The 21,421-nt window shown below is 39.8% G+C and overlaps 1 protein-coding gene across 1 annotated transcript in view; it reads right to left on the reverse strand.

Annotated features, from left to right (window-relative positions):
- The window catches only part of LOC139720138 (myotubularin-related protein 13-like), a 125,232-nt gene that overhangs the window by 65,047 nt on the left and 38,764 nt on the right, over positions 1 to 21,421 (reverse strand). The window contains exons 4-10 of the mRNA XM_071631509.1: positions 13,368 to 13,500; positions 11,898 to 12,006; positions 11,202 to 11,315; positions 10,223 to 10,414; positions 8,312 to 8,440; positions 6,749 to 6,847; positions 4,897 to 4,929 (exon numbers count right to left, since the gene is read on the reverse strand). Coding sequence (XP_071487610.1) covers positions 4,897 to 4,929; positions 6,749 to 6,847; positions 8,312 to 8,440; positions 10,223 to 10,414; positions 11,202 to 11,315; positions 11,898 to 12,006; positions 13,368 to 13,500 — 809 coding nt within the window. The remainder of the gene's footprint in view (positions 1 to 4,896; positions 4,930 to 6,748; positions 6,848 to 8,311; positions 8,441 to 10,222; positions 10,415 to 11,201; positions 11,316 to 11,897; positions 12,007 to 13,367; positions 13,501 to 21,421) is intronic.

Raw genomic sequence — 21,421 nt, forward strand, 5'->3', positions numbered from 1 at the left:
TTTTGTGAAGGGCTACACCGAAAATATAGTGACAAGTGAGTGTGAATGGGTCGGCTTTCATGAACAGCATCAGATCCACTGTGCACTGAGTGTGAACAGACCCAATCATTTTACCAGGGTCCTTCAGTTAGAAAACATAGCACCAATGAACCACAAACACTATGGTAATGGATTTTAACACATTTCGTTCTACACCCTGTTCAAATGAAGTTTGTATGAAAGAGCCAGCTGTTTTTTTGTTTGGATTTTTCACTGTGGATGCAACATGTAATCTTCCACATGAGCTGTTAATTTCATGAGATAAAATAATACATTATGAAGGTAAAGAAAAGTCATGATAGTAAATGAGCTATGCGATAATGGGCATGTTGCAAAATGAGACTCCCTTCACCAATGTCATTTTTTTCATAGTGTACACTATGTATATGTGGAAATTTGAAAGAGAGAAATATATCGCAACTGACTGACAGAAATATATGTTGTACATATGAGACATAAAATAGGAAAAACAACAAGCGAAGTATATGTCAATCCGTTGGTGTGTTTTTAAGCTTCCAAGTTCGATGAAAATATTTACCACATGCCCAAACAAATCAACACAGCACATAGCATCAATGCATCCATTTACGATTGTGCGCATCAGCACATAAAACGCTGAGTACTGTAACAGCATGACAGTGGAGATTTTTGTTGTTGTCAAGAAATTAAAGATTTTCACTTCAAATAAACAACAATCTCGGCTGCAAAACGAACACAAACAAATCTATATTTTTCTTTTCATGTCCTTGGAGGCTTAATAATTAGGGGTAGAGTTTAAAACTGGCACCATTTAATCCTCAATGCAGGGTGCTACAGACTTGCATGCTCATTTGTCTGGTTTTCTGAGTTTCTTTGTTTGCTATGTCTTTCGATTCAAAAATATAGTAGGAACAAAACTATTACAACCTGTCATATTTTGCACAACTTCTTACCTGTGCTGGCATTATTTTTGCAGGACATGCCAGAAATAGTATCAGAGAAATTCTACCACAAAATTCCCAGTTGATTAGTACTATGTGCTCTCTATATAAACACATACATTGTATATATATAATAAGCTAGTGCTCGCATATCGATCAATCAGTCTGCAAAACAAAGCAAAGCAACTTTTAATATCTGGAGACCTTGATTGTAGTTGATAGTTGCTTGTTAAAGGATCTTCATGGTGGCATATTATCATAAATATGTAAATAAATATCATAACCTCTTGTTAGTAAACTGTTTGAATCATATCTTCAAAAATCATCTGTGTGGATTACTTAACATCTGATATTATGTTAGATTTGCTCAGGGGACCATTTCAAGAAGAAACTTGTCGGATAAAATATCTGACAAGTCTCTTTTATCCGACAAGTTTTGAGAAATTCTTTAGTCTGATTGGCTGATTTCTCTGAACTTGTCGGGTATAACTGACTTGTCGGACATTTTATCCGACAAGTTCCTTAATGAAATGCCCCCCTGATCAATAGTGGAATATTATTCTCTACTGCATTTGTCCATAGATGCATTAAACATGTTTATACACTTGGTATGAATAAGAAAATAATGTTAAAATAGTTAAAATAATATCATTTCCATTAAAAAAAATTAAGCATTACAGACCAATGCAAAATTAACCAACTTTGATATGCATGCGCTGATATTAAAACCTGCGCTTCAGTGTTAGATCAACATTTAAAATCAATAACTAACGCAAACCACAATAGAAGAAGCAAAAAACAAACTTGCGCAAAATCTTCAAAAAGGATGACTGGGTCTATAGGGCCTATGTTACTATTATTTGATATGTAATACTGTATGTACAAGAAACAGAAAGGAAAATGATAAATCAAAAATAAAAGTTATCAAACATAACTGAGCATTTTACTGCATGTATGCAGTGTAATTTGTGCCACTTACAATGGTTATTAATAAGATGTACATGATGTTAAGTAAGAGCAGCTATTTGTAGTGTTATTGCATGTATGAGTACTCCAAGATTACAACATTCAATTTTACCCACAGGAGTTACACTTGTCAATAACTTGATACAATGTATCATTTGCAGCTCCATGAGTATTAAGTACAAACCAAAATGATATTACATCTCAAGTCTCACTATGAACAACGCAGCAGCTTGCCGGCATGTTAAGCGTGCTTGAGACGTTTATACACTGTACGTTGGCAACTAGTTTACAAGCACCCTCATGAATCATGTAAGGGCTATACAATGTTATGTCAGCACGGTTAAAAGTATACTAAAACTTAGTGTACTAGAAACTAACTTGTTAGACAGGCCACTGGACTAATCAGTCTTTTTCGTATAGTCTAGTTTGTCTAAAGCATTAAAGGTCTTCATTAGAGGAGATTGAAAGTCAAAGCTGAATTACCTAGAATCACAGCCAACAACAATAGCATTTTCTTGCCAAATGAAACATACAAGTACAAGATAGTGATTTAAAGGTACATATCTTGTTGAAGCTACGAAATAGATGCCACAACCTATGAAAACAACTCATTACATTGCACTCCAGTTTATACAACACTGAACTCACATCAATGGAATAAAGAATATAACGCATTTAACCGTTCATACACATACCTCAGTTTATCAGATCAATTACTTAGATTAATTAGTCTGAATTAATATTTGTTACAATTTGCTCCTTTCTCCTTTATTTCCACTAAAATGTTAATCACAGATGAGTATATTCATAAAGAATCTGTAAAATATGAATTTACTTTTATCATTATCACCATCACTATAATTAGTATTATTATTACTCCTTCAAGTACTACTACTACTACTAGTACTATTACTAGTAAGGGTACAAGATATTTCTATGAGCCTTAACCCGTTGAGGACGGTTTGGTTTTGGTTTATACTCGGGACTCGTCCTCAATGGGTTAAGAAACTGATGGACACATGATGAAGGCTTTCATGTACCGTATCTTGTCAAAGCATCGAATTGTATTCAGAATAGACCTTGACTGATGACAAGCTGAGGCCACTGAGAATCAAAACTAAAACATAGAAGGGAGCATGCCGTGTACAAAGTGTGACTAATTCTGTCGGTAGAAGACCCCCCCCCCCCCCCCCCCAATCAAATCCTGTAAAAATAGTATAACATTTCTCTTTTCAAAACAAAGGGCATTTCAAATTCATGAATTCATTTAAGGCAATTTGTCAATCAGTTTCACAATGGGCATTCGCCTTGGATTTTTCACATTCAACTTTGGTCTTGAATTTCTGTTTTTCTGCGGCCTTGTTGCAGTGGAAAAACGGGTACAATATACATCTAGGAAAGATATAAGTGTCACACACAAACAGACAATATCGCAGGTTGTCGTCAGCAGCCAATCAAAATTGCACATCGGTAGCATGTGATCTCATTTGCATCATTTTCTTTTTCTTTGTAAGTGTATCAATGCAAGCTTTTTCACATCAAAAGTGCCTCATCTGTCAATAATCTGCCACACCCTGATTGTATGCACTTCAAGAGAGCCATGCCACATCACTCATTTCAAATTATCGCTTTCATGACAGTTCTGGATTGTAATATGCAAAAACAAATTATATCAGGGCTCAACATGAACATTTGTTTTTAATGCCCCTACCTTATGGAATAATTTACCTCAGAAATTAAGACAAATTACTGATATAAATAGATTCAAGTCTGCCTTGAAAACACATTTGTTTACAGTGTAAGCAAACATGAAGCTCAGTACCATCACTGTAAGTGGAATTGTATGTTTTGTATAATCTTTTCATTTTTTATTTTTTGAATGCACAGGGACATTATCACTTTGTGTTATGCGCTATATAAGCATGGTCAATTATTATTATCATTATTATGTTTCTCTAGTGGCCCATACAGGCCACTAAAATCTTGAAATCTGATATTTTGGTGGCCCGAAAAAGAAATGTCGTAGCCCAAAATAAACAAAAACATATTCATCCATTTTAATCTCAATTGCCCAATTGGGCCACCAAAATATAGCATTGTTGGAAATTTGGTGGCCCGATATCAGTTTGTAGTGGTCCCGGGCCACCAGCCTGCAGGTAAAGTTGAGCCCTACATATTTGACATACATATTGTATCCTGAGGATTTCCTCATGTGTCAGACTATCTCAATTGCAAGAAATATTCATTGTGTACAATACGCAGAATTGTTTAACGAATATTAAAAGTTTTTCTAAAGAGCATCTATGAGATGACTCACAAAAATAAACTTCCTCATTCAGTGAAACCATAACAGGAAAAGTCCCTTTTCTGCTCTCAGACATTGACTCTACATTCCCTGCTTGCTACAGAAAACATTTTCACAGCAATGCAAGTTCCTGCACTTTTCGTTTTCTCTTGATTACCTCCCAAATTACTCAAGTATTTCCTGACCAAACACATCTCAGGAAATGGATCTCATTTCAGACAGTCACTTCTCACTGCAAACCGATCCCCGCATATTTTTCCCTGAGAGAGCACTCTCGCTCTCAGTCAAACTCTTGTATGTTACTATTTGGCCAACTTGATAATATACCGCAATACAAATGACTCAAACACGTCGCATCCTTGTGGAGAGTCGCCACCGACAAACGGCACTTATTAAACAGCCCCCATAGCTCATTAGTCTAGACAACTGTATGTAATGTAAGCGCTAAAGACAAAAAAAATATTTGATGACATCACAGCTACGTAAAACTACTAGTAAATGGGATGGTGAATAGAGCAGTATTAGGTGATGGGAGTTAGAAATGTCAATGCAAGATCAAGCAAAGTGCTGTAGAGTAATAAACAAAGAAAATTGATTAAATGGAAAATGAAAATGAAATCATAAAAGAATTTGGAGAAACTATGTTGCAGCGGAGCAAAGGTTTACCTCTGTCGACTTAGACAAAATGGATGGATTCTCCTGCCAAACAAACAGACGAAATGATACGAGAGAAAATGAGTCGGAATGTGGCAGAATTCCTCTCGGAAGATTCCTCGGTGGTCTTCTGTCTTTCTGCAGCTTGTAGCTCCTTCCCTCTCCTTTTCATTCTATCAAGCCACTTCTCTTCTTTCTTTTTTTCTTTTTTTTAACCTGCATGCATTCATCACACCTTTATAGACTATGTAAGCTCTTTAAGATTGCTTTTAGCTTTTGTTCTTTTTGGCATGAAAATCTTAATCTTTTTTTGTTTTTGTTTTTTTGTAGAACTCTCACTGTCTTCACTCACTTTGTTTGTTGTTGTTTTTTCACCTGCATCACTACTATTGACAATCTATCATCTACATTTCATCTATTTTCATGAAGACATTAATATCTCTTATTTTATTTTCTTTATTTTTACACTCTGTTCGTCTCTCTTTCTCTCTTTTCGAATATTGTCCTTCTCCATCCAGCCATACCGACAATTAATCTATCGTCTACCTACCCATTACATTGTATTTAGCTACCTATCAACGTTGCATCTTCCTACATGTATCTATCTCTTATTTCTCCCTATCTGCTTATCTATCTGTCTGCCTGTCTGTCAATATATCTATCTTTCTACATTAGATCATAAATGTATGTTTCTATTTACCTGTCTATAAGTCTCTCTACCTGCATCTATCAATCCATCTTTCTATATCTATCTATACATCTATCTTTACTTGTATCTATCTATTGATCTATCTATCTATCTATCTCTCTATCTATCTATCTATCTATCTACAAGTCTATCTATCTATCTATCGATATACAAATGTATCTATCTATATAGCTGCCTCTTGATATTCTTTTCAACTGAATCTTTTTTTCATTGCTACCTATGTGCCCACATATCTAAACTCTCCATCAATTATCCAATCTACTTTCCACTCTGTCCTTCTTCTTTCCTATCTTCCCATCTATGATCTCTCTATCTCTTCCTGTCGTAAGATTGATATCTCCATCTCTTCACCCTACAGTATAAAACTAAACCAACATTCTGAAAGCATTCTGTCTATATTGCCCCCACCTCATATTCGGCAGCGCCGTAATACCTTGCATTCATCCTTTCCAAGAAATCCGCAAGGGACTATGATTATAATAATCATACGATATAATGATAGGATATTATAACACTATGATCATAATCATGGTAATACCAAATTTAAAATAATTCTTTTGTAAAGCAAATCCCTGATACAGCTAGGTATGTTCTCTACCAAAAAGATGAAGGTTGGAATCAATAGTGACTTTGTTTTGGATGCTATCTTGCCAACATGCCCCGATCCCCCACAAGCCAAAATTTGTCAACTTTTGCTAAGTCTATCGGCAAGAGTTGCTTCACTCGCGACTGACATTCTTTCCTCAAGCTGCTTTGTGCTTGTGCATTGGCAAGCAATTTTTTTTTTAATTGTTTTGTGACATTTGAGCTGGTGACATTTTCCTCACATCCGCTGAGTGAAAGCATCTCAAAAAGAATGACTTGCAAAATTTGCAATGATTGAGAAAACCATACACGTGCGAGTTTTTGTGACAGAAAACATCAGATTTCGACTGAAATACTCAATAAAATTTCCTAGCAGTGAGGGTGTGATATATTTACAGAACTTGTAAACATACTTTGTTAGTGACTGGCTGTGGTCCAAAGAAAGTGGAAGCAAATATTCAGACATCCCAAATTCTTGATGGCATACAGATACACAAAGAGAAAAGAAACCATAGTGGACTGGAGGTTGAGGGAGAAAGTAAGGACCAAGTGTGAGGAGGGGTAACTTACGTTGACGTACAGCCTCTCGGCAACATCACGGATGCCCTTCAGATTTCTGTCTGGATTTGTGCTGTCCACCGCGAGATTCTCCTGTATGATGGCTAAGAGCTGGTGGGGATAAGGGAGGGGAGGAGGGGTGGGAGACGGGGAAAGATGAGGGAGGGAAGGGGTGGGCAGAGGGGGAGAATGTGGAGTGAGAGGGGGATGGATGGGAGGAGGGAGTGAGGAAGGGGAGGAGGGATGGGGGCGGGGAGGGGCAAAGATGGGGATGGGAGAATTGATGGAGAGGGGAGAGGGGTGGGATGGGGAGGGGAGGAGTGGCAGAGGGGGAGGAGAAGAGGGACAGGGATGTGGAGGGGAGGGGAAGGGGTGGGGCATGGGAAAGGGAGAGGGTAAGCGATGGGAGATGAGGAGGGGGAAGATAAGAGGCAGGAGAGGTAGAAAGGTGGAGACAGGATGGGGAGGGGGAAGGGAGAAGGGACGGGAGAGGAGAGGAAGGCAGGAATGGGGAAGGGTAGAGATTGGGGAGAGGAGGGTAGGAATGGCAAAGGGGAAGGGATGGGTGGGGCAAGGATGGGGAAGGATTGGGGAAGGATGAGCAGGAGGAATGAAGAGGAGGGGCAGAGATGGGGCAGGGGGGGGGGAGGAGGAGGAGGAGGAGGAGGAGGAGGAGGAGGAGGAGGAGGAGGGATGTTGGGGCAGGAGAGGCAGGGGTGGGGATTGAGGCAGATGGGGAGGAATTGGAAGAGGGGAGGAGGAGGAGTTGGGCAGGCAAAGATGGGTGGGGAAAGTGGGAGGGATGAATGGTTGGGGAGAGGAGGAGTGGGCAAGGTAGCAGGGGAAGAATGGGGATGGGGAGGGAATGAGGGGTAGTGTTTTATTTAGGTAAAGAGGAGGCAAAACAAATTAGATTAATTGATTGTAATTAACATGGATTCATCAAATCTTCAATATAGTACCAACACTTGTACCTGTGGTATCTTTTCTTCTTGATGTACCCTCAAGGACAGCCTTGCTCTATCTAAAAGTGGCACAAGGCTGAGGAACAGTACGCTGATATAAGAGGAGGTCATAGCATTGTGTACATGATCGACCCAAACATAATCAACCTCAAACATGAATATGTTTATACAACTTTCACTGTCATTAATGCACTTTATATTGCCTAATGCAATAATCTGTTATCTGCACTAATGTATAATCCCATCCACTTTCATGTTTCTTTACGTTACCTGGTGCACCTTATTCAATGATGGTAAATCCTTCGTCTACGCTACTCTGGATCGTACTGTTTCAATGTATTAGCTCATTTACTGAAGACTGGTCACTATTTTGCTATGTACATATATTTTGCATTTCAACATTTTCGATTGTTCATTTGTTTTGTTTATCATTAAAAAAAAACATATTGTACACAATTCTACTATGACAGCATCAACCTATCAGCATATTTCTGAATTAAGATCCGACCAAAAGAAAGAAAGACTTCAAGAAAACTTTTATAAGTTAGAAGGCAAGCACATAAATATTACATTCTTCAAAATCGCTCATGAGTTTTGAGATCAAACTCACCTTATCAAAGAGGTCACACTGCCTGTAAGGAGGGCCTCGTTCATTGACGAATGTTCCAAAGGCCATGCCGTCCAGGAGCTTGCTGAGAAACTCGTCACCAAGCAGACCCCGCTGGAACAGGAACATCCCCTGCAGAGTGCACAAAGACAGACTACTGAACTAGAGCTCCATACCCATGGCACTACTGTATACGCCATATATTTAATGAGTCCAAATTTTCGCTAATCAGGATTTCCCAACAATTTCGTGAGTGGTTAAATTTGTGATCATGGAGTTCAGCACTGAACGGAGAAATGTATAGATCTACATGCATGTCACATTCATATCGGGATCAGAGTCAATATTTTCATGTAACTTTAAATTCGCAAATAGCACCCGACTCGCAAAATTCACGAAAAGAAAAACATCGCGAAATATTCAGCATATACAGTATTCTATTAACCCGTTGAGGATGAGTCCCGAGTATACTCGGGCAAGTGTCAATGGGAAATGCGTGTTACAGCAAAATCAGTTCATCCTCAACAGACGTTCAACGAGTTAAAGACAACCCTCAAACAAGGCAGAGTGAGCTTTTACTGTCATGCTTGCCTTCTAGCCATGTGAATATACATCCCAATTTCAAACGATTCTCTCTCCTCCTTTTTTTCCTTCCTTCCTGATCCATCTCACTTTGGAATTCATTTATATCCAGTTTTGTCTCCATCAGATGATGATAGGGCTTGCATCATATTCTCCATTCTATTACCCCACATCCTTTCTGAATACCATCCAGTCATCAATCTGATCCACCCATCCCCTCCCTCTTTCACTGGTACCATCCTTGATTCTACACTTCCTGACTGCACAAGACTGAACAACAGAAGGAAGACAGCAGGTTTATCCCTGAAGAGGAGTCGAGAGGATGATGATGATAGCCATATGTCACCCTCCCCCTTCCCCTCTGTTACCATAGCAACACATCCTCCATCCTCACATCTCTCAATATATCAACTTTTTTTTTTTTTTTGATGCCCACCCTGCTGAAGGTTAAAAAAAGGGCCAGAGTATCCTGATACAGGTGATGAAGGACAAGAATGACAAAGCATCAATGCCTTTATCATTCAAACATTATTCCATCTACTCGCTCTTTTGAAATACGCATTCCTAAATCGACCCTCCCTTGAGCCTCACCTTGTTGAACGTGAGGACAGTGCTGGAGTGTATCCTGATAAAGGTAATGGAGGAGAACTGTGAAGCAACAAGGTCCTCATCTTTATAATGCAATCTAATCTACCTTCACTTTTGATTCATCAATCCCTAAGTCAACCCTCTCTCTTGAGGCAGCTCCAGATCAACCCTCCCTTGAGGCCCACCTTTTTGAAGCTGATGACGGGGCTGGGTCGATCCTGATAAAGTGATGATGGAGGCAGTGAAGCAACACTGTCCTCATCTTTCCAACATTATCTCATCTACTCCCTCTTTTTCATCTAAACATCCCTACATCCCTACAGTATGTATATCAACCCTCTCTTTTGAGGCAACTCTAAATCAAACCTCCCTCAAGGCCCACCTTGTTGAAGGTGATGACTGGGCTGGGGTGTATGCTGACAAAAGGATGATGGAGGAAGATTTTGGAGTAAACATTCCCTATCTTTCCTATGGAGGAATCTACTCTCTTTTCATCTGTCCAATCCTACATCAACCCTCTCTTGAGGCAACCCTAAACCAACCCTCCCTTGAGGCCCACCTTGTTGAAGTGATGACGGGGCTGGGAAGTATCCTGATAAAGGTGATGATGGAGGAGGATGGTGAAGCAAACATCTCCTTACCTTTCCAACAATATCCCATCTACCCTATCTTTTCATCTGTCCAATCCTACATCAACCCTCTCACTCGAGGACACCCCTGAATCAACCCTCCCCCAAGGCCCACCTTGTTGAAGGTGATGACGGGACTGGGGTGTATCCTGATGATGGTGAGGCAGGAGCGGTAGCCCATGAGGAGCTCCGCCATCAGCCGCAGGAAGATGGCCCTGATCTCCTTGTCCAGGAGCTCTGGCTTCGAGACAGTCTCCCCGGAGCCAGGGAACGCTTGATCGGCGATCTTCAGATCAGGCCTCAGAACCTAGAAGTGAAGTACAAGTCATAGACACATCCCTTGAAGGATGCCTGAATAGATGTAATTTATAAATATTGGTAACTGGAAGTTTGCGATTTTTGTTTTAAACTATAAGCCTTAGAAAAAAAAAAGGAATGTGACAAACATTTTCCATGGATAAATTTGGCTAGTTCTTATGTCAATTGGGCCCTGTTGCATAACAGTTGAGATCCCAATTACTCAACTCTGATTGGATGATACCCGACTTCATGTTTGATTTTCTGACGGAAGTTTGACTGCATATTTTTAAGCAACAAGGCCCAGAGTGTAATATGCATAGCTTCCCAGTCATTGGGGAATCTGTCTCATGCAACAAAAAAATAAGATGAAATAAAATAAAATGTGTAGCTAACATTTCCATATGAAAATCAGAAAGGTTCCAAAAAGCAGGCCAAGATATATTTGTGTGTTTCTTGCATCTCATTGGGCTAAAATGATTCCCAAAATCAGGGAAGATTTCATGAATTATACTCGTGTCCGAACGAGGAAAGACATCAAATTTTTCAGGGAGTTTCCAGGAGAATCAGGCCAATGACAGATCACCAAACCTTTCTGACCGAAAAATAGGAATAATCTGGCTCATAAGTAGGAAATAAAGAGCAGTTCCCATAGAAGCATGTAGCATAATTATCACGAAAAATAGGAAATTCCTATTGACACTAGACCTGGGAATGGTCATAATTCAGATTCTTTCCTCCAAATTCTGAATGGTTTGGAGGTCTGCAATGAATTAGAAAGCAGTGTTCTCACTTACCATAGTCAGCTCCATGTGGACTCTATTGTACATCGCTTCTGAGGGAAGAAGCATGTTTACACATTCCGGGATGGAGATGTACCCTCCGTCCAGGTCTGCGACAACTACATCAAGCTGCGTAAGAATAATCACAATAGGAGATAAATACTATCATGGTATTGAAATCTCTGAAGGTTTCCATGGCAGTAGAATGTTGAGTGCTAGAAGGCGTAACGGTGCACCATGTATTCTTTCTTGGGTATGGATGTGGCCCTGAAAAGGGCCTACCCACTCCTGATGTTTCTCTTGAAAACGGCAAGAACATCCTTGCCGAAAAGTTAGAGTGGGTAAGCCTTTTTCAGGGCCACATGCAAACCCAAGAAAGAATATGTGGTGCACCCTTAAGCCTTCTACTTGGTTTTGAAACGAATTGAGATATCCAAAAACAAAGTGGTCCTAATAAAAGGTGGGACCCGCCTTTCATTAGGACAACTTTGTTTTCATTGTTTTGGATATCTCAGCCATTTCAAAAATGATTATTATCCAATAAACTTTTAATTCCTCTTACATTGTATTCTCTTTCATACTTCATATAAGTGGTTTCTAATTATTTAACAAAAAGTTAAAATCTGAATCCCCATCTCAACTAAAACCATACTATCCCTTTAAGTACAACTCTCTAACCACACCCTGGGAAGATGCACCCAGGAGACTTACCAATTCTTGCGATTCATCCTTGAGAGCCGAGTGTACCCCCATGATAAAAGGGGTAGGCGTGCTCAACACTTCAACTAAAGCAGCAGGCAGTACTGGTATGTAGACATAACTGTGTGGAGTTCAAACACAAACAAAAAATGAAGACATTCAGGTAATGATAGCTGAACAAATTTAACAACATAATTATGCACATCACTACCAGTTTCAGCAAAAATGCAGGGTACTGTGTGGTATCATTATCATGATAATCTATAGGCGCGGTCAGACTGGCAAAAGATCGAGAAGTTTAAGATCGCGAAGTTTGGGCCATTCATACGTGCGCAAGAAAGAGTGCACCGTCCGATGACTAGTGATTGTGATGTAACAATGCACATCTGTACATGACAATGGCCTCGCGCTTGGGAGACACCGCCCGCAAACAGATCAAGAAGTTTCGCGAGAAGTTTCGCGGGAAGTTTGCGGTCACACTGGCAAAACTTCGAGATCTTAAAGATCGCGATCTTAAACTTCGCAATCTTTTGCCAGTCTGACCGCGCCTTATGTGGGTTTTTTGTTTTGTTTTGCTTTTAAGCTTTTATCAAGAGGATTAAAACATAATGCATAATGTATATGCCATATATTAATAGCGAGTTTAAATTTTTGTGACTCAGGACTTCCCGACGATTTCGAAAGTGGTTAAATTTGCGATCGTGGAGCACAGTTTGTCCTGAACGGAGAAATGTATACATGTGTGCACATCACATTCATATCAGGATCAGAATCAATATTTTGCCTGTCATTTGCAAATAGCACCTTACTCTGACACGAAATTCGCTATTAGAAATAAAGACCTCGCGAAATACTCGGTGTGTACAGTACTCGAGTCTTTCTGAACCTTTTGAATTCTGAGTTTCGTTTTCTTGAATTCATTGTAAATGGCTGGTATTCCAGGGTTCTGGAACAACCAAGAATATAATACCTGTACTGGAGGATAAACATACACTTATACACAAATGGATGATGAGAATCCTAAAGAAATTCACTCATTAGGATTTCAAAAAGGAAAAGGAAACTTACACAAGTGACATCTCCCAAATGAAAGTGAAAAGGTGAAAAGGAAATGATTTTATTTGTGATACACCTTGTTCGACTTTGTTCTTTACATAGTGGAATACAAACAAAAGCGTCTCTATCAGTCAGTGTTGAAAGAACATGAAATTCTATAAGAATTGCTACAGGAAAAGGCTTTTTCTATTTGTACTGTATTCTTTTCTATCAACATGTAGCACCAGCACACTTCAACAAGCTCCTTTTTACAAATAATTTGTAGTTAGAATAAATCTATCCTTCATTACAGTAATTGATTCTTTAAGTTTATCAATCTTAGCAATGCATTGCCATCCCATTCATTCATCAAATTGGCAACCATTTTTTGTTTCCCATATTGGCAACCATTTCTTAATGGGGGCTGACTTCAGCCACTTTCCCAACCTGTATTTCAGTGGAAATAGGAGTGAAATAATGGCCCCGCAGGCCTCTGTGAGCCGGGTGTAGCTGCGACAGTGGAACAGGATCTTCTGGTCCGTCAGCATGGCGGCAAACAGCGTGATGACGTTGTGAATACCTGCCGGACGCGCCAGAAACAAAAGTGGGAATGCTTGTGAAAGATTTATACAGGTACGATGAGACATATACTTCAGAAACTTCCTTTCCTTTATCTTTTTAGTTTTAGTTTCCATATAGGCCATATATTTTTGATATCACTGAGAAATGATGTTGGCTTTTTTGTCTCCTCATTATTGTCTATATAATATGTACAGACAATCAAAAATCACAATGCACTAACGACAAATGCAACAGACACACAAGACAAGAAAAGATTAAACTACACCAAGAATGAGGCTCAATTGATACTGTGGGTGGCATAAACGAGGTAACATTTCGAAACAGAGAGAATGTAATGTAGATATGGCATTAGAAAAACAGTAAAAGGATGTTTTACAAGTAGTTTTGGTAGAGGTGGGGCTTCATGTTTCCAACTCTTTTGTGAGATAGTGAGAAACATTTCATGAAATATGAAAGAGCATGCAATTCTAACAGGAATTCAAACTTTGTTTGATGAAAATTGGTTTTGAAATGGATGAAAATATCTAAGGCACAACAGAAAAACTGTGTTAGGGAGATATCTTCGTCGCGACGATATGAGACAAAAGATCGTCGCCAATCGTCCCCGACGATCCAAATTTTGGGCCTCATGTGCTCATTACTGCGCTCTTTTTGGCTCATTATAAATATCAACAAAAGATGGTTCCGACGAGTCGGAACGAAGTCGTCTCTTTTCGTCGCGACTAATCAATTAAGGAGGTCTTTTGTCGATCGGCGAAGCGTTTCAGTGATTGTTCAAACGTCGCACATCGTCCCCGACGACTGCGTATTCAACTTGACTAACCGTTTTGTAAAGGTTTTGGTGATGGTTTCGCGTCGCTCATCGTCCCGACGATTGACCATTGAATTTAAATCACCGTTCCGTGGCGAGTTTGTTAATCCATAATTGTTCAAACGTCGCACTTATCGTCCCGACGATTGTCCATTCAACTTGAATCACTGGTCAGAGACGCGCTTAGTAATTGTTAAAGCGTCGCGCATCGTCCCTAGGCTTGCCCATTGAACTTAAATCACCGTTTGGTATGAGTTTGAAACGTCGCACATCGTCCCGACGATTGCTCATTCAATAATAGAAATTGCTCGATGCTGAGGTGTTTATTTTTTCTAACATCGCGAGTGGTCCCGACGATTGCCCATTGAATTGAAATTGTCGTTCAATGATTGCCACCAGGGTAATTCATCTTCTATGAAGCCTTGCTCTCATGTTTGCCATACTTGTCTGTAAACAATACAAAAACATCGTAAGGAGATCCGATGGCTGTCAGACTCCCGAAATTCTTGAATGAATCATGAAAAAAAAAGTGATGAACGTACATTATTATCTTTCCACAAATCCAGAGCTTGAAAGAAAACATCCGGCATTTATTTTATCAACGTACGGAGTTCAATATCATTGTTATTCATTTCCGAACGTCAAAGCAAATTTCCGACACTTATATTAACATCTTTAAGAGCTGAATGTTATTGCTATTTACTTTCGAACGCACAAGCAAATACCCGGCATTTATTTTATCATCGTACGGAGTTGTATATCACTAGTAGTCATTTCCGAACGTCAAAGCAAACATGCGATATTTATTTAATCACCGTACGGAGTCGCTATCATTACTGTTATTCATTTCCGAACGCAAAATCGAATTTCTGACATTAATTTTAGCACCGTACGGAGCTGAATCTTACCGTTATTCAAATCGAAAAGTATAAGCATCCTTGGTATATAATTATAAGCAAACATCCGACATTTATTTTAGTACCGTACGGAGTCGAATATTACCGTTATTCATTTCCAAAAATAAAAACAACATCTGACATTTATTTTAGCATCTTATACGGAGTCGACTGTTACCGCTGTCCATTTCCAAAAGTAAAGGCAAACATCCGACTTTTTTGGGGGGGGCCCGACGTGCGTTTTTGGTGGCCCCGGTCCACCGAGCCACCGTTAGTGTCGAGCCCTGGTGTACACCTCACTAACCTCAGCTTGTTGGGGAAACTTATACTGCCATACGAGGGGAGATGCTTTCATCTCTTCTAGAGAGCTTCCCTATGAGCGAATGAAAATCTTTGTTTGGCATTTTCATTTCTATACTCCATAATCATTCGTTGTTTCCAAACATTTTCATGATGTCGGTATTTCAATATCATAATATTTTTCTTAATGTATTCCATTTTCATTCCTTGACCAAAGTCAGTATGTCCGCCACAAGTACGGTAATCGCTACGTTTCGCGCAGTGCAATATGTGCCGAAGTGCGAAACACGTGGTTATCAAGTTCAATGAAACGTGCCGTCCATGCGTGCTTCTTGTTTGGTTTCGTAGTAGCTCCATGGTTACGGCAAAGACAATAAACGGAGGAGGCACTCCGTATAGTTTTTTTTTCGTTTACAGTAAACAGTTTACATTCGATACAAATAAATTAATAGTCACGTCTTTTACTGTTTGATGATCGCCAAGTCGGGAAGAAGTATCTAGAGGAACTTCTCAGTTGATATGTCCGTGATGTTCATTCTAATTTTCACACGCAGTGGTACGCAGATTTTATGAGTGTGAGATCGAATGAAGTTTCAATATATGTTGCCATGATATTATGTAGGCCTACTGTTGTGTAATTGGGTAGGTATAGCTCTTACACTATAAACTTCAGCTTGTTGCAGCGGCATCTAGGAAAGCGATATTTTCTTCGGCATTCGGGACCTTTTTTTATATCATCATTATTTTTTTGACACGTGATTTGATTGTAAGTATGAAGCGACGAATAACCCCTTTGTTTTGTTTTAGTGTTAACATTAATGTGTAATACACCAATACTGTTCAACGTGTGGTTTTTTTACTGTTAAAGAAGCCAAGATAAGGCGACATTTTGATGGAATTATGCCGTTCGGTCGGTTTACAGACTACTTATAACCTGAAATAGTTGCAGTGCGCGCATTTTTTTTTTTTTTTTTTTTGGGGGGGGGGCACCTGTTTTCGCAGAAATTTATACTAGAAGGGTTGTCAGTTTTTTTCTTCTGCCATTATTTCCTCTGATATGATTTGTCGTGGCCATTAAGTTAGTTTCAACCTAAAAGATACGTGTCACGTAGGTCTATTGGTTGCCAGCACGCATTTATCTGACTTGTTGTGCGGTTAAGTCTGTTGTTGTTGTTGTTGTTGTTTTTTATCATTCAAGGGAGGGGGCAAACAAGAGTGAGAAATGAGGGAGAGGTGAAATCAGAACAAGGAAACATCTGTTCATTTAGCTGTCACTTATGCCAGCAGTAGTAATTGTCATCACCATTGCTATTCAGATCAGTTTTATAGTCATATCCTATAACATTCAATACACGACTATCATCATCATGACATGAGAGAGAGAGAGAGAGAGAGAGAGAGAGAGAGAGGAAAAAACCGCCACCCGTTCAAGGGCGTATATACAAAGCAAACGAATCGCAAAGTAGATCAACGGGGGGGGGGGGGGGGGGGGGGCGTTTCATCAACGAGTTCGTCGGAGGTTTTCACCGACAAATTTGCCATCAGCCAATCAGACGCAAGGATTTCAGTAGCTTTTAACAGTTGTAAATCAGGTGTAAATCACTGACAAAAAGTTTCATGAAACGGTCCCCAGGATGGTGGAATCATGGTACAATATTCCGTATGGCATACCAGCAATACAAACAGACACGTTACTGCAAAATAAATGATAGAACACAGCAAGCGAGCAGGCTAGAATCAAACCTCCTTTTGTAGGAAAGTCCAACAAAAGTCTTACAACATACCTGTAATCGGGGGTTCACACGTACACAAATTAGCATGTTACAGAACTCAGTTTTTGTTACCCTTTAGCAAACTCCAGTCTTTTGCACATGTGGACACACACACACACACACACACACACACAACAGAAAATTAGTGCGAACCAGTAGCGCGATACATAACCTCAGAAATCTTGCTGATATTTCTGAATGAGCGCGGTATTTGCCCCGGCAGTACTTGAACGGTCGGGTTTAGAAACTTGATTGAGTTCTTTTATTCTCATCATTAACAACAGCGTGCTCTCCACACCACTGTGAGGCACAAGAACAATAGTTTCATCGATTGGCAATTAGCGGGTTATTTTCTGTACGTGTGAACGGTTGCAAAAAAACCCCCTCAACTTTCCGAGGGTGGCTGGAGCGTCTGAACCAAAAAGTGTACAATCCTCGCGTGCACGCTCTTTTGTCTGAGAAGTTGGAAAAAAAAAAAAAAAACCTCGAGTATTGGAGCATGTTCAGTAACGCGCTATTTTGCACATCGTGAAGGCGGGTATTGATATATCAGACTCAGCATGGGGGGGGGGGGGGGGGCTGATGAAATCTAGCATTAAAAGAATGAACTACACTGACATACTAAAAATGATAAAACTGGACATGAAGTTCATGACCTCTATCCGAGTGCCTCGGACACGGGAAGTACTATGCATGTATCTACAAGCTACATTAAAGTAAAGCATAATGATATAATCATAAACGCTGCGATTCGAAGTGTTCTGTTTTGCTTTCAGCAATAACCAAAACTGTATTTTTACGCTCGATTCACAGTGGAGCACTAGCGTGTTTCTACTGAGCGACGAAAATTCGAGGTGATGCCAGCCGATGTGTGGTGATACCGGCCGATGCCGGCCGATACCGACCGATGCGTGGTGACAACTCGAATTTTTCCTCAGTAGAAACAGATCTGGTAGTGGCCGATGCCGGCTGATGCGAGGTGCTCCGTCGTCCATCTATTGAGGTGGTCGATGCGTGGTGACGCGAAGGACGATTCTCAGTAGAAACACACCGGGTAGCGAAATTCGTGGTGTATCGGACGTCTAGAATTTCTCCCCGCGCTTTTCAATCGGTTCATCGCACACATGTGTACAAAATACGTGTGTACACACAGCGACCGTGTTCGCATCATGCTTTGTTGGTACCAACTCGCTTGTGTTGTGTTATAGGCCCTATACGTTACGTTACATGTGAATTGTGGCATTCATCGCCTATTGTTCGCGTGATTAACAGCCTAACTTATTGCATTACTAAGCCCTCATCACTTACTTGATTTTACACCGCGTTATTTCATTTTATATTGTCTCGAATCGCGAGAGTACCACATTAGTATGTCGCAGCCTTGAGAAAATCTCAACTGGACCCTCGATCTCCAAAGATTTCTCATCAGTCAGTGGCAGGATACCAGTATGTTAGTTCGGGGTATATTGGATGGGAAGACGAAGAGAAATGGCTAATCAAAAAATAGCCGACGCAGTTGTAGCAAAGCAGGCAGGGTTCGTGCGCGCGTGACTCAAATCTGTGACTTTAAAAATACCTGACTTCCGGAATCGCCGCATTTGCACGTCACCTTTGCATCACCTCGTATTTTATCGCTCAGTAGAAACAGCTCGAGTGGTCATAAAATACGATGGACAAAATTCGTGGCGACTGAGGTGCTCTCAGTAGAAACACTCATTGATGTGCCACGTTCGCACCTCCGACTCAGTCGACGGCGTGCCAACTTCGCATATTCTGCTCAACAAACAAAGCCGCCAAGACGGATCAATAAACCGCTAATTACTGCTAATCCCGCGGCACAATGAAAGCGTTTCTCGTGCTTTTGTTCCTCTCATACTAACATACTTGCATTCAATGTGGTGAACGACTATCAAGCGATGTTCCCAACTAGATTTACTCGTACATTCTATGTTTCTGTCACGGTTTAATGTGCAAAAGTCATGCCTTTATAGTAATGTAGCAACTGGTCATTAAAAAAAAATTGAAAATAGAGTCGGCATACAATTTATATCGAAACAAAGCTTGGCATTCCTCTTTAACTTTGCCTACTATTACGCCCATCTTAACAGAAATTTGTAGAAGTTATACAAATTGGAAAAACAGAATTCTTTCTCAAAGCATGACTACCTTCGTGTCTCAGAATAACGTGGCACACAGGGTGTTTCCACCATGGCACATAAAGAGTTAAGAAGCAGGCCTGTGATTAGTCTGTTGAAGTATCTCATTGATAATATTATAATTTTTTTTTTCAGTCAATTGTGCTCCCCTGACTAAGCTATCAAGAGTATAGCTTTTGTGTTCGGAAACTGGATTTACGCAAAGCATACATTCACCATGTATAGTACAATGCTCCAATATTGATGAAAGCGGTTTCGTGTGTGATACGTATTCCTCTTTCGGGTGAGTGTGCTGTGAAATCCGGTCATTTTGTTTTATTTTCAACTGCATCTCCTTATTTTGTAACTGTGGATGAGACTTTATTTCATTTTCTAAATCATGCAGGATGAGCCATACGTTTATTTTTCGGCATAGATAATTCGCCTTTTTGAATGACGAACCTTCGTGTAATTTTTGGATTAACAGATTTGTTACAGCTGCACTGGGATGTCTTCTAAATTATATTTTGAGGCCACTGAGATCAAGATGATCATGCGTAGGCGTATATAACTCTCTACACTTTAATGTACATGAAGTTGATCAATTAAGAAAAAATAACATATTTACTTTTGCTTACAATCCAGCACATTACAACGCATCGCACATCAACCTGCCATTGCCCAATGATCTTGGTAACAGCTCATTATTCCGAAGGTTCGTTATTCACAAGACTCTTTAGTCCGAAGATTCGTTTTCCGAAGCTTCGTTATTCCGAATTTCATTTTCAATCTAACGAATCTCCGGAATAACGACCCGTCGGAATAACGCAATGTTCGGATTAACGAACCCTTTTTCATTTTCGGATTAACGAACCTCGGTATAGGAAATTTGTGCGTTTCAGATTAATGACCCTTCGGAATAGCGAACCTGGGAATAACGAACAGCACCAATAATCTTATAAAGAGAAAGGATGCCCGATATATACATTAAAAATATTGAGGTATAATTAAGATACACCATTATGTACATAACAGCAACAACAACAACAACAACAAGATTAGGATTGAGTAAGCAGACAAGTTTTCAACAATGATTTGAACATATCAACACTTTCAGCTATACGAATATAGAGAGGGAGTTTATTCCAAAGGGGTGGGGAAATACAGAAAAGGTCATATATCACCATAGCGGGTATGTGCGGGACCACGTGATAATTGGAGAGAAGAGAGAGAACAGGCTGTAGTGGAGGAGCGGAAGGGAGGTAAGATTAATCCATAATATTTATCTTGTAAACAATAAGGATGATTTTAAAGGTGATACGTTGATGTATGGGGAGCCAGTGGAGGGATTGGATAACTGGAGTAATTTGGTCAGATGTTTTTGTCAGGGTTACAAGTCTTGCAGCTGTATTTTGAATTTTGAATTTGGTGCAATACTCGAAGCAGGGAGACCAACAAGAAGGAAATGGCAGTAGTCAAGATGAGAAGTAACAAATGCGTGAATTAGACGTTCGGTGGAAGACTGCTCCGATAACTTACGGATATTAATAATGTATTTTTACAAATACCCCTGAAGCAGCAGAACGACATGAGTTCTTAATGTGTGTGTTATTTCATTTGTTCGTTTGTTGTTGTTTTTTAAAGTTCAGATGCTTATCTACCATAACTCCTAGATCTCTGACGGACTGGGAGATAAATTTTTGTGAGAAAACTAGCCCGCCTGACAATTCTGATTTATCAGAATTCAATTTCAAATGATTATCGCGAGACCATCGCTTAATATCATCAACACAACTATGAAGTTTGCAGAGCTCTTCGACGTTGGGTATTTGGTAGTATGATTATGTAAATTTGAGTATCGTAAGATATCTTCACGATCTTTCACAAATATTTCTTAAAATAATGATCAATATTGGATGCCCGCGTTCTACAGCTGATCTAAATTACAGCGAATTATGTGTCCTGTCAATTGGAAACCTTCACAATACCGCAATTTAACCGTCAA

This window comes from Diadema antillarum, unplaced genomic scaffold (genome assembly GCF_040938485.1).
Source record: "Diadema antillarum isolate AM-2024a unplaced genomic scaffold, OU_Dant_1.0 scf00000122, whole genome shotgun sequence".
NCBI lineage: Eukaryota > Metazoa > Echinodermata > Echinoidea > Diadematoida > Diadematidae > Diadema > Diadema antillarum.